Genomic DNA, 13,066 nt, shown 5'->3' on the forward strand with positions numbered 1-13,066 from the left:
GAACCATCTGATGTTTCACCTCTTCGATCACAATCTCGTCTCCAATCTGTACTGTACCTGGCAGAACAGTGCAGCAGCGCTCGTGATATATAAAACCTGTTGGTTTCTTCTGCTTGTCACGCTCAACAAAACTCCGTGAGAAAGTTGATGAAAGCAATGTGAAAAAAAAAAGTATAGTAGTAGCTCGAAGGAAGAAGTTGCTTGCCTTGAACGTGGATGTGACCTGGTTTAGGAGTAGTTACCTCGGTGAAAGCAAGGAATACGGTATGCATGTATGGAGATTGGAGAGGAGGGAGAGACTAGTGTGACTGATCAGTCATCAGTGGCTTGGCAACGGGAGATTCTTGAGAGAAAAGCATGGTGGTTGTCAACTTGTCATGCAAAGGGAAAGGCAATCAACGCAAAAGCGAGCGTATTTTGCATCTGCGATTACCGACACATTCGGTGGTTGGATCAATCGCCACCTTACTGGGGACGGATCTGGTTCTGGTCTAATTAATCTAATCCGCAATTGATCTGTATCCCTTAATCTGACGAGAGAATATTATCAGGATTGAGACGAGAGGCTCGAATTCGACGATGGTTGATGCATGCAACCGGGCTACCCTCCAATATTCCGTCGCTTCATGGTGATGGCCACATGATCAGGACCAGACCATCGGTGGTTACGTATAGTGTTTTCATCGATCGATCATTTAGAAACACGCTTATACCGTTATACGATCAGGTAGACGGATATACGTATTCACAAGTTTGGTATCCACGAGTTCTGGAACATCGATCACGTATTCCTTTCGGATCCACAAGTTTTAGATCACATCAACACATGCAACACTCGTTTCTAGCCTAGTTTTGCTTCCCTTGCAAATTAGTCTATAATGTATGACACCGTTGACTTTTTATTAACGTTTGACCATTCGTCTTATTCAAAAAATTTATATAATTATCATTTATTTTATTATGATTTAATTTGTCATCAAATATTCTTTAAGTATGACATAAATATTTTTATATTTGCAAAAAAAATTTGAATAAGACGAATTGTCAAACGTTGATTAAAAAGTCAATGACGTCATATATTAAAATACGGAGAGAGCGGCATGTACACCGACTTCATATATACTACATGGATTATGGCGTACATGTCCTGGTCGAATCAAATCTCCCTTCTTTTTGTAATCATCGCAAGGTGGATGTGTACACGTATTTAGCTCGACGGCGACACGCATCGGGATCAAGTGGCTATTCCAGGCAAATGGACCTGAACGGTGAGGTTATCAGGTGACCAACCGATGAATGAACCCATTATAAAACTGCACATCAAAGAGATTTCCCCTCTACCCACAGTCCCAGACAGAAGTAAAACGAACAGACAAGGTGGCAGGTCAAACTAAACTGCCAGCAAGTTGCCTTCCAATTCTAATTTAGTACCACTCCTAGTCCAAAATGCAGTTGCTTTGGTACGCAGCAATGGCCAACTCTCTTACAGTTACAGGTCAATATGCTACTAGCGTAGTACTAGCATTTGCTTGCTGGGATTTTCAGTTTTGCCCGTGCAATTGGAGATCTATCACGTCTGAAGGGTGAAGGGAGTAGATACTATATACAGTTGCAGTGAGACCTTCCTGGCTTTCTGAATCCAACATCATGCCTGCATAGCACGAAGGAAAGGGTCGTCAGAATGCAGCCTTGCAGATACTACTGCATGTCTGTATCTGGGTTGATTTCGCTTCAGAACAGAGATAGCAGAGCTGATGAGATGATAGTGTTTGTTTTGTAGCACCTCTGCGATGATCATGGAATATGTCAACGGGAAGCTCAAAATGTCCTTTCCTTGAATGCTAATCTCGATCATCAACTGAGTATTTAGATATGATCAGTATGGCCTTTTCATCCGTAAGGACAGGCTGACTGCCAAAAAGTACGATTCCCTCACCACTGATAGCCAGGTTGGTAAAGCTGCAATCTGCCCTAAATTAACAAAGTCTGTACAACCCGAGTCTCCCCTTTATCTCCTCAGATGACAGCAGATATTTTTCCTGGGTTAATTAGGAACTTAACCTATCAAATAGAAAAAGTTAGGCCTTAAATAACCTAATATAAATTTTGCTAGATGCTAGGGTGAAAATCGCTATGGAAATTTCATAGACATACCGATACCATTTCCATATAACTAATAAATAATAATAATATCATCTTTACCAACTGTCACCGTTTCTAAAATTTAGATTTTCTTAACTTTTTATCAGCGTCCTATTAAAGTAGACCATACCGTTTCTAACCATTTCCAACGTTTTCACCCCGAGAGCACATCGCGAGACGGATAGCTACTAGCCCGCGCTACGGCCAAGCCGGTGGCAGCAACTGGTTGTGTAAGACTCTGTTTAGATGGAACTAAAATTTTTAAGTCCCTATCACATCGGATGTTTAGACACTAATTATAAATATTAAACGTAGACTATTAATAAATCCCATCCATAATCTTGGACTAATTCGCGAGACGAATCTATTGAGCCTAATTAATCCATGATTAGTATATGTGATGCTACAGTAACCATTCTCTAGTTATGAATTAATTAGGCTTAAAAAATTTATCTCACAAATTAGCTTTCATTTGTGTAATTAGTTTTGTAAGTAGTCTATATTTAATACTCTAAATTAGTGTATAAATATAGAGACTAAAGTTAAGTCCCTGATTCAAACATCACCATTAAGTGTGTAGTGCTGCTGGGCCTGCTGGCCGCCTCCTCCTGGCTCCTGAAGAAGGTGGCCGTTAGGCAGGAAAACAGGACAGAATGCGAACGGGATCCGCGACCTCACGCGGCGTCGTTGTGCCTGCACGCGGGCAGAGCAGTCAGCCACTCAGCCATACGTGGCCGCGCGCTGCGGCCTGCGGGCTCGCCTGGTCACGGGCGCGCGCGCGCGGTGAAACGGCCGCGTTCGTCGGCGCGCGGGATCCCGCCGGCCACGGAGACCCCACTGCAGTACATGTATCTCCGTGCATTGTAGGTACCCGGCCGGCCCACCGGAAATCGGCTTGTCACCGTGTCATGTGAGTTCAGATCGGAGTTTTGATTAGAAGAGAGAGAGATCGGAGTTGAGAGAGGCGTATGCTGCATGCTCTCAGCCTTGCACGATCCAGCATTTTGCTTTGTGGAGTTCGTTGCAGTCATCAGTCTTGCAGAGAGAAAAAGCAATATCTGTTTCAGTGTTTCACCATGATGAGCACCATCTCCCCTCTCTCTCTGCTTAAAAAATCATATTGACCAATTTATAAAAAAAAATTAGCTAATACTTAATTGATTATGTGCTAATGGATCATTCTGTTTTACGTGCTGGAGGAAAGTGTTCCCAACCACGAGGAAAGAACACAAGCACATACTCAGAGAGAGAAAATTTAGCGAATCTGATGCTCAAACTAAACTACTGCATAAGACAGTCACATACTCAGTTACTCCCATAGTAGTATATCATTCTTGCTTTTAAAGGGGGTTGATTTTTGGCATACTACATTTTTTTCGTTGTTAATGGCATTCCTTGACGCCTAAAAATCCTCATTTTTCACTTGCAAGATGCTCTTGCATCATCATTGAATCGGTGGATCCAGAGTTCGAGATATTAGTGCTAAATTATGGGGCCGTGGGACTCCAGTCCTTGCTTACAATAAACTCAATGCTTATTGTGTTGATCCACTCACGATGCTGCTCCAAAGCGGAACAACAGTGATACCGTAACAACCTCATCAGTGTCCTAACTCCTATCCCCCCAAATAATCTTCAGTTCACCAGGAATGGCCTATATCCGTCCGTACATAGCTGTCCCGGAAACATCTCTCACGCCATCCTCAATATATGATCAAGATGTCTATCTAGACTTTTGGTTGTTAATTACTAGTTGTTAGTACATTTTTTTCTTCTTCTAAAACCATGGCAGATATATTGATTCAGCTTGTTCTCTTCGTCTGAAGAACCCTAATCTGACAAATAATGCTAGTGCTGCAGATCTAAGGACTGTCCGTCGACATTTCAGGCCTAAAACTTGACAGTATACTAAAAAAAAAAATCATTTGATGGGATCCAGGACAGACAGGATACTAGAAAGTCCACATAACAGTATAACACACGTTGTAGTAGCACTGGTCATATACTCTTGTAATAATAGTGGAACAAAATGACAATATAGACAATTAGACCTACAACAATCCATGTGCTCCCTTTGGCTAGGTTAGGCACCATTTCTGTCGTGCCATCATCTGCATCCTGCACGCCGCATCCGCACATAGCCACTCCACTACTCCAGCTAATAAGCTACAGGCTGCATTCCGTCGCGCCGCGCCGTGACAATTCCCGCTGTATCATCCGTTGTTCGGATCGAGTGCGTGCTGGTCCATGGAATCTTGGAGCTCTGCTCCTTCATGTCCCATCTATTCTGTCGTGAGGCCGAGGTGTAGCTGGATCACGGCGTGGCCCATAACTGAATTTCGGCCCACGTTCCGTCCTGTTTGATTCGGCCGGAAAGTGTTTGTGGCCCACGTGCGGCTTGTTATTATTGGGCCGGAAAGTAGTTACGGCTCACGTGCGGCCTGTTTTGTTTGGGCCGTCGCTCTCAGCGTCTCCGCGAGGGCGAGGGATACGCCGCCGCCGCCGCCCGCCGCCTTCTCCATTCCTAAACCTCCGCCACTAGCCTAACCCCCTTCTCTTTCCGCCGCCGGACGCCGGCGAGTACCGGCCGGATTCTCGGCTCGGCCATCTTGCTTGCCTCGCTGCTACCTGCTCGTTGTGTGGAAGAACCTCTCTTCCAAGGGAAGAGTAGAGGGAGGCAGGGAGGGGATGGGGGAGGAGGTGCATCTGGGCTTGCCGGGGCCCTGGGCGGAGGACTACCGGGAGAAGGCCGATCACTACACCACCAAGATCGGTGGAGTCCCCGTATGCCTTTGGTTTTGCCCTCTCTGTGTATTCTTGATTTCGTTTTTTTTTTTTTTTGGCTCGCTCTTCTTCTGTCTGAATCTGCCCCAGGAAGTTGCAATTTAAGCTATTAGCCTGTTACTGAAACTGTGTTTTGTATTTCTTCATGTTATTAGCGATTTTAGTTTTCTATCCTTCCCAAAGGTGTTTTTCAAGCTCAGTGATTTGTTCAATTGAATCAATTGTATGCAGGACTGGCCAACCGAGGATATGGGCATTAAACCTCACTTGCTCCAATGCAGTTTATGTGGAACCAAGTTGTGCCTTGTTGCTCAGGCGAGTATTTACTGTTTCGCAAGAATTCAGTACTTGCAATAGGAGCATGTGTGGATGAACGTTTGTATGAGAAAATAGAGCAGTAATAAGATGCCTGGACATTTGTTACAATGCATTAAAGTGTATCAGAGCTTATTTTCCTACTGATTTATGACGATAGAGTGCTTCTACCTCGCTACTAGTACTGTTGCTTCGTTTTTATGAGATGTGATGGTCTCAGGTTCATGCTCCTGTGGCAAAGTTCAACATTGAGAACAGGACTATCTATGTGCTTGTTTGTCCGAAGCCAAAATGTGGGACGAACCCGCAAAGGTGAGCATGTCTCCCTTTGTTTCTTTATGTAATATGATTTTTATGCTTTTCTTTTTCTTTTTCTTTACAGTTGGAAGGTCCTAAGAGTCCAAAAGTGCCACACCAGTGCACAAACAGATGGCAAGGTTGACGAAACAGATCAAATAAACGGAAATGTTTGCTCAAGTGAGCCTTCTTCTTCAAGTTTACTGAACAAGAGCCATGAGGTCAGTGATGATGATTTCGATCTAGATGCCTTAGCCAATGCACTTGAGGAAGCAGCGACTTTAGCATCTAACTCAAAGAAGCAAAACAAACCAAAGCGTAGTAATGCCCCTATAAAATGCCCTGTAGGAAAGCAGAAAGTGGATGATCCAAGCTTACCAGGTAAAGTTAAAGTCTTAAGTACTAAGTGCTATACTCACAAAGTCTTATATTTTGATCTCATAAAATTTTCTTCTTGCAGTTCTTCCTTGCTTCTACATCTATTATGGTAAGGAGCAATTTAGAGACAAAGGCAGTGTAGGTTCAAATAGCAGCAAGTCAGTTTTAGCGAAAGAAATTGCAGATGTAGCAAATGACGAAGAAGAGAAATGGGAAGGTGAAAACTATGAATATGACAGAGCTATTGGTGCTGACAGAACGTTCTTAAAATTCAAGAAACGGTTGGATGCATATCCGCAGCAATGCTTTAGGTAGTTAAATTCATATGTCCTTGCAAACTCATCTTTCAATTATGTGATGTACTGGTTATCTATTATGCATTAATTGTCTATTACCTTCTTGACTTTCGGAACCTGAATTTTGTGATGTTATGCAGGTATTCTTATGGTGGTAAGCCACTGTTGGCTGCAACAAACCTTCAAGATTCTGGCACATGCCAGCTTTGTGGTTCACCACGCCAATATGAGCTACAATTGATGTCTCCATTGTCATATTTCCTCCATGAAGCTGGTGATGGTTCCTCAGATTATGCACCTGATGGCTGGACCTGGCTGACTCTTATCATATACACCTGCTCAAAGGTATATTCTCTTCACTGATGCCAAATAAATGATGGAGTCCAACTCTGAAAGCCACAGATGCAGTTCCTTAAATATTTGTATTGCATAATTGATGAATAAGCACCATAGCATGAAGAACGTTGCAGTTGGACACCACTACCTATCTAGGAGTATCATTTATCCTGTCAAATGATCTTCCCACAAAAATATATATAATTAAATGATTAATACTTTGTTATATGGAACTTTTAGCCAGAAATCATAGTCTAAAACTTAGTGTTTCTGATTGCAGATCAGTGCACAATTCATCCTTAGGAATTATTTCTGTTATACACTAGGAGTATATGGTACTACTATCCGAGATCCTTAGCATTCAATACAGTAGCAGCAGAGAAACTCTAGTGGTGCATTAGCAAGTTATGTGTAACCAACTGTCCCTGTTCAGGGTTTACCAGTACTGACAATTGGAGATACTTTCAGTTTTTCACTGTCTTAATTTGTTCTCATTCTTACATTTTGGAATATTCCCTAACATTGATCTACTGCAGAGCTGCTGCCCATCCTCCTGTGTTGGAAAGCCAGGCAGCTGCTGCTGGGGAGTAGCAGAGGAGGAGATAATGATTCAGGAGGATTAAAGTCCTTCAGTGCCTACAATGTTGAGAAACCAAACCATTCCTGGTTTGAGTGCGTGATGTGCGTTTTCGAATGCTCTTTTCCAGTCGTTGAGGTCGTAAAGCTATCTGTAGTTCATAGGAGGCGATCTACTATACGTGTTCTTGTTGACATTCCCTGTTTCAGATTCTTTTAAATCATGTATTCCTGTTGTTTGTCTGGGTTGTCAACTCCAATGAGGGAGAACATGTCAAGCACTTGGTCGTTTCTGTAGTGTGATCCTTTGTACTTTGTAGCATAGTGTGCCTTGTCAATCCCAGCCATATTTTTCCTGTCTTGGTCTGGAACCTTCTCAGATTTGTTTGGTAGAGCTTAATATATAATCATAGTACTACTGGGTTGATACTTTGATTAATACACCTATTGTGAATGATAAAAAGGACCGATGCCTATGCATAATACATGATAAGCTACATAATTTGGCCGTCGTGTTATTCTGTTGCCAACTTTACAACTGCATCGATGCGGATTCTGCACTTGCAATTTGTTTTAAAATCCTGCCAGGCTGCCAATAAATGATTTATTCGTTTGTGCTGATAATGTTATAGCAGTAGTTTCCGGCCATGTTTTCCCCATTTTGAAGAATCTTTGTACGAAATACTACCTAGATATATAATACAGCTCATGACCCACCCATCTTTGTACTTTGCTAAGGCATCTCAATTTGCAATGCATATGGTGAAATAATACACTTTAGTGCCTGATTTTTGCTCAGAAATGTACTAAGGCAGTATATAGTATCAGCAACTGTTGGTTCATTTAGGCAATTGGGCTGCACAGAAAAACATTATTATTAGGATAAGGCATCGTTTTGGAGGATAGAAAAGAGGGGATAGTGTGTGTGTGTGTGTTTTCAGTTTCCAGTTTCTACACCGAATTCGCTTGATATTCTTACTGCGTTTCTGAATCCATTCGTTCCAAACATACTCATGTGCATGCAAAAGCAGAAGGTTATACTGTACTGTAGTACGGAGTATGTGCTACAACCACCGCTCGTCCGTTGTTCTGAGCATATGCTAGTCTTGGGGGCATCCAATTCCAAACCAAAACTCGCATCCCCGTCATCCAAGGGGCAAGATGTGCCGCCTCGGCATTGGACGGGCCGAGTAAAACGCCTTCCTCGATCGTCCCACTCCCCCACCCTTTGACCTGTCGCCGTCGCGTCCGCTCTCCGCTTTCCTCTCGCCGCCTGCCTGCCTTGGCTGCGCCTACTCACCACCAAGTCACACTACCCGACGACGGATCGAACGCGGCGCGGCGCCGCGTGGACGGGCGGACGCAGCGAACGGGCGCGAGGCGACGGCGACGTACGTACGCTGCGCGCGGCGGGTGGAGGCATCCGAGCCGGGGAGGAGGGGAGGGGAGCAGCTGCCGGCTGAGCTGAACGGTCAAAATTCCCGTCGCTTTTTTGCGGTGCAGCTTGCGCGTTTTGGCCGCTCTTTCCACGTCGGTGTAGTGGTGGAACCGGTGGTTGGATGGTGGTGGAATGGAATGTGGATGCCTTTCGGTGTTCTTGCTCCATATGGCGCTGAGTAACCAGTAACCACATATGCATGCATGTGTGGTACTAGTAGCATAGGTGGTAGGTTCCGTGCGAGAGTATACGATGGTGCAGGAGGAGGAGACCTTTTTTCTCGCAACGCCACTGCATTTAAGGGAAAAAAGACTTTATTAGGAGTAAATCTCGGGTTAGCAAATTCACCAACTGTACTGGAGTACCAGTGGAAGTGAACTGGCCCCTATTCATGCAGAAGCTACTGACAGACCAACCGTTGACCGTTCGAGAAAATCCGTGCAATTCTGCTGGATTTGCCACCTGTTCGTATGTGGCGTCTGATGTTCACCTCAGGTGGTCCACGCGCCACGAGTCCACGACCTGATCGAGGCAGCCGGCGCACGACGCGTACGTACGCGACGCCGCCCGGGCGAGCCGCGGCTCGTAGGAGTTCACTGCATAATAATCTAATCATGGTTTGGTTGATTTTTATTCGATGCTCCTCCCGAGTCCCCAAAAGCCAAAATGCTATTCCCGTCACCTCCCCGATTGGCATAAAGCCCCTTCCTTTTCCTCTCCACGCCTCTTTATTATTTTTTCCCTGCACACATCTCCATCTCCGCCTCGCCCCCACTGGTCTCCTATCCACCCCTTCGCTTCGCCGCTTCCTGCACTGCTCTGCCGCTTCTCCATGGTGGTGGTATGGATCTGCAGCTTCTCACTTATTCTCACTACTACTTCTTGGTTAACAAGCCCAAGTTTATGCTTTTTCTTTGCTCTCCAGTTCTTGCTCTACTGTTTTACACGCATGCCTGATGGAAATCCGTGAGCTGTGCTGGTTAGGATAACAGCATGACTTTTGTTCTTGCGATTGCGGGATTGTCTTTCGCTAGATTTTTCATGCTCTGGATGACTTGTTAGTAGAGAAGCTGGCAAACTTAAGCTACGCACTTTGGTGAGAAGTTGGAAAACTGGTGTCTCCCTTGTAGTAGTAGTTTGTTTGTTTATCATCTCCATAGTCCATATGATGTATGCTGCAGCCTGCTTTACTTGTCTCCTTTTAGAGGCTACTGAATTGGGTGCTACCCCAAGGTTTTTAAACCAGTGCTATTGTAATTTTTATGTTCTAATGTAAATAAAATCCAACAGAATTGCTCTTTTACATAGAGGAGTTTTAATATAGTTAGGCATGCGTTTGATTTAGCGTAGCTGGGTCAAATTTGTACTTGTATGAGCAAGGTTGCTTGTGGCTCCAGTGATGGTCGTTAGCATAATGTTGCGCAGGCTTGATACTTGAGGGTTTTTTTTTTGTTTTACTATACCATTTCCCTCTGTTTAGCAAGATAATGACAAATTGACTTTTGGGTGGTCCTGCTTCTACCTTGTATACAAAACATTTCTTCAACTGAAAAATAGTGGGGGAGAAAACAGCATATTCTTCAAAGTCTTATCAGGTTCACATTATACTTTAAACTGTGTTTGCTTTTGATCACCCGTTTCTGATGGAATGGAAGTCCCTTGCCTATTTTGACTTGGATGTTTTGCTTGTGACGCTAGCATTGGTCCTTTATTATCTGTAATTGTAAAATCTTCAGATGAACACTTGTTTGCTATACATTGTTTCTACGGTCAATTTTTATGAGCTCTGATCGGTCATTCTATTTTAGTCCTTCATCTTCACTTGTGACATGGCTTGCTTGCAGGTCTTGGAGGACACTTAATTGAGATATGAAGTCCGTTTGTGGTTCTTGTGAGCTTAAGATGCTTGGCACTTGATTTGCTTAGTTTAGCAATATCATCATTTGACATTTCGAACCAGTAAACTTAATGCTCATGGACAGAGCTGATACATCAGGTTTTGTCAGTGGAGGCGTATTTTACATGAACATCCATGTGTATTTCCATTTCGTTTATACTATATGCTTCCTTTATGGTGAAGTTATAAAACTGGGATTCTGATGGTTTGACGAAAGCTCTTGGTCCCCAAACAATACTAAACTCCTTTTTCTGTCACATCTTACCGTATTTATATTAAGAAGGATGGACCTTAATATGACAAATCTTTGGTTTCATGGGAAGGAACATATAGCTGCTTCGCCATTCCCACAAGTTGCAACATCAATGAACTTCACTTGCCTTGGCAGCTCAAAAACAATCGAGACTTCTAAAAAAATGTTTCAGCAGAGCGATCAAAGCTTGTCTATTCCTGATGATGGATGCAGGCTTGTCCTTGGACTTGGACCAACACCTAATCTACATTATGCTGATAATGAGTCATCCGGTGGCAACAGGGATAAAGAATCTGCAAATTTGTTCAGCCAACATTTTGCCATAGCCGATCATGGTCTGATGTTGGGCATTTCGAGAGGTGGCACAAGAAATTTTCAAGCCACAACAATGATCGAGAAGTATTCACATCAAAATAGAAATGGTATCGTCTTCCCACTTACTGATGAAGGATCAACTTCAGCTAAAAGGAAACCAGGTGGTTATGTGCTGCCACTTCTGTTTGCTCCAAGATCAGATGATATCTGTCCCAATGGAACACCACCAGTGACCGATATTCAACATGTTGAAACTGTAGATGATGATGACGATGATCACATTACGTCTCTTAATCAGCAGAAGGTTCAGATTAGCCCCGAGCCTTCAGCAACAACTGATTGTTCTTTTGCTGCAACTTCAGATATGATATTCTCCTCAACTAGCACGGAGCAGAGAAGTCACCAACGACATCCTAAGAAGTGTAGGTTCAATGGGTGTTCAAAAGGAGCAAGAGGTGCAACAGGGCTCTGCATTTCCCATGGTGGTGGTCAGCGGTGTCAAAAGCCTGGTTGCAACAAAGGTGCCGAGAGCCGAACAGCTTACTGCAAATCTCATGGTGGAGGGAAACGGTGTCAGGAGCTAGGCTGCACCAAAAGTGCTGAAGGGAAGACTGAGTTCTGCATTGCTCATGGTGGTGGGCGTCGATGCGGAACTCCGGGGTGTACGAAGGCAGCAAGGGGAAGATCAGGATTTTGCATAAAACATGGTGGAGGGAAGAGATGCAGGGTAGAGGGATGCAGCAGGAGTGCCGAAGGACAGTTTGGGTTGTGCATCTCACATGGAGGTGGTCGCCGGTGTCAGTACCCGAACTGCAGTAAGGGAGCACAAGGAGGCACCATGTTTTGCAAGTCCCATGGTGGAGGCAAACGGTGTATATTTGAAGGCTGTACTAAAGGTGCCGAGGGCAACACGCTGCTATGTAAAGGGCACGGTGGTGGTAAGAGGTGCCTCTTTGAGGGAGGTGGTGTCTGTCCTAAAAGTGTTCATGGTGGAACTAGCTTCTGCGTCGCTCATGGAGGCGGCAAACGCTGTTCTGTACCAGGATGTACCAAGAGCGCCCGTGGTCGCACTGATTGCTGCGTGAGGCATGGTGGTGGCAAGCGTTGCAAGGTTGACGGTTGCGACAAGAGTGCTCAGGGGAGCACGGACTTCTGCAAGGCGCATGGAGGCGGCAAACGATGCGCTTGGAGCACCGGCTGTGAGAGGTTTGCAAGGGGAAGGAGTGGGTTATGTGCTGCACATGGAACCCTGATGGCTTCAAAGCAAGTGCCTGAATCTGAGCACAGCAGAGGCATGATCAGGAACAGCCTCTTCAGCAAGGTGGTCTCTGCATCCTCGATGATGGCTGGTGCTAGCATGGATCATGCCATCTCTTCTTCTCTCCCTGGCGCCTCGTCGGATCGCGGTGAGTCCTTGGAAGAGATGCGGAACGGCAAGCTCCTGATACCGCATCAGGTCCTGGTTCCTGGTTCAATGAGGCCATCTTCTTCGCATGGCAAAGGTCAAGAGGACGGAGGGAGCCAGGAGCAGCAGTGCTTCGGGTTCGTCGTGCCGGAGGGGAGGGTTCATGGTGGGGGCCTGATGTCCATGCTTGGAGCTGGAGGCAATCTTGACGATCCGAAGGACTGAATTTTGCTGAAAATGTTAAAGTTGCAGCTATTTTTATGCTGTCATTTATGATTTCTGCATCTAGAATCTATAAGATTTCAGATCACCATTGCACTATGCTGTCAAGCGTGACTGCTTGATCGAAACTGAATTCTGAATTATGTGGCTTAGGCCTTGTATAAAGTATTTTGTCATTCATATGGCACTTACATACACAAAGAGCAGAATACCTGAAGAGCTGTTTGATTGAAATTGTATCCTTCTGTACAGTTGGGATGTTCTCTCGTTACTTCTCTTTGTTCTTCCGGTTCCTGAAACTTTTTGCCTGATACAGAGTTTTCTGGTGCCAAATGTATTTGCAAAGTTGCTATGCTACCTTTGGCACAATAGTAGAGCTTGTGGGTGGTCATTGTCACATTCTGGGTTTACAT

At 44.5% G+C, this 13,066-nt stretch overlaps 2 protein-coding genes across 2 annotated transcripts; both read left to right on the forward strand.

The window, feature by feature from the left end:
- Positions 1-4,616: 4,616 nt before the first annotated feature.
- On the forward strand, positions 4,617-7,564 carry LOC127771052 (uncharacterized). The gene is made up of 7 exons (XM_052296855.1): positions 4,617-4,925; positions 5,157-5,240; positions 5,461-5,552; positions 5,623-5,918; positions 5,998-6,226; positions 6,352-6,556; positions 7,084-7,564. The coding sequence occupies exons 1-7, from the start codon at positions 4,830-4,832 to the stop codon at positions 7,168-7,170; spliced, it is 1,089 nt and encodes a 362-aa protein (XP_052152815.1). The 5' UTR covers positions 4,617-4,829; the 3' UTR covers positions 7,171-7,564.
- Positions 7,565-10,606: 3,042 nt separating this feature from the next.
- Positions 10,607-12,890, forward strand: LOC127771051 (uncharacterized). Its single transcript, XM_052296854.1, has one exon. It carries the CDS (start codon positions 10,743-10,745, stop codon positions 12,654-12,656), a length of 1,914 nt encoding a protein of 637 aa, XP_052152814.1. The 5' UTR covers positions 10,607-10,742; the 3' UTR covers positions 12,657-12,890.
- The last annotated feature ends 176 nt before the right edge of the window (positions 12,891-13,066 follow it).

Source organism: Oryza glaberrima, chromosome 4 (assembly GCF_000147395.1).
Source record: "Oryza glaberrima chromosome 4, OglaRS2, whole genome shotgun sequence".
NCBI classification, from domain to species: domain Eukaryota; kingdom Viridiplantae; phylum Streptophyta; class Magnoliopsida; order Poales; family Poaceae; genus Oryza; species Oryza glaberrima.

Coding starts and splice junctions, on each gene's coding strand:
- LOC127771052 (XM_052296855.1), top strand. CDS start 4,830: ATGGGGGAGGAGGTGCATCTGGGCTTGCCGGGGCCCTGGGCGGAGGAC. Junction 5,919..5,997: donor GGATGATCCAAGCTTACCAG/GTAAAGTTAAAG, acceptor TTCTTCTTGCAG/TTCTTCCTTGCTTCTACATC. Junction 6,557..7,083: donor TCATATACACCTGCTCAAAG/GTATATTCTCTT, acceptor GATCTACTGCAG/AGCTGCTGCCCATCCTCCTG.
- LOC127771051 (XM_052296854.1), top strand. CDS start 10,743: ATGGACCTTAATATGACAAATCTTTGGTTTCATGGGAAGGAACATATA.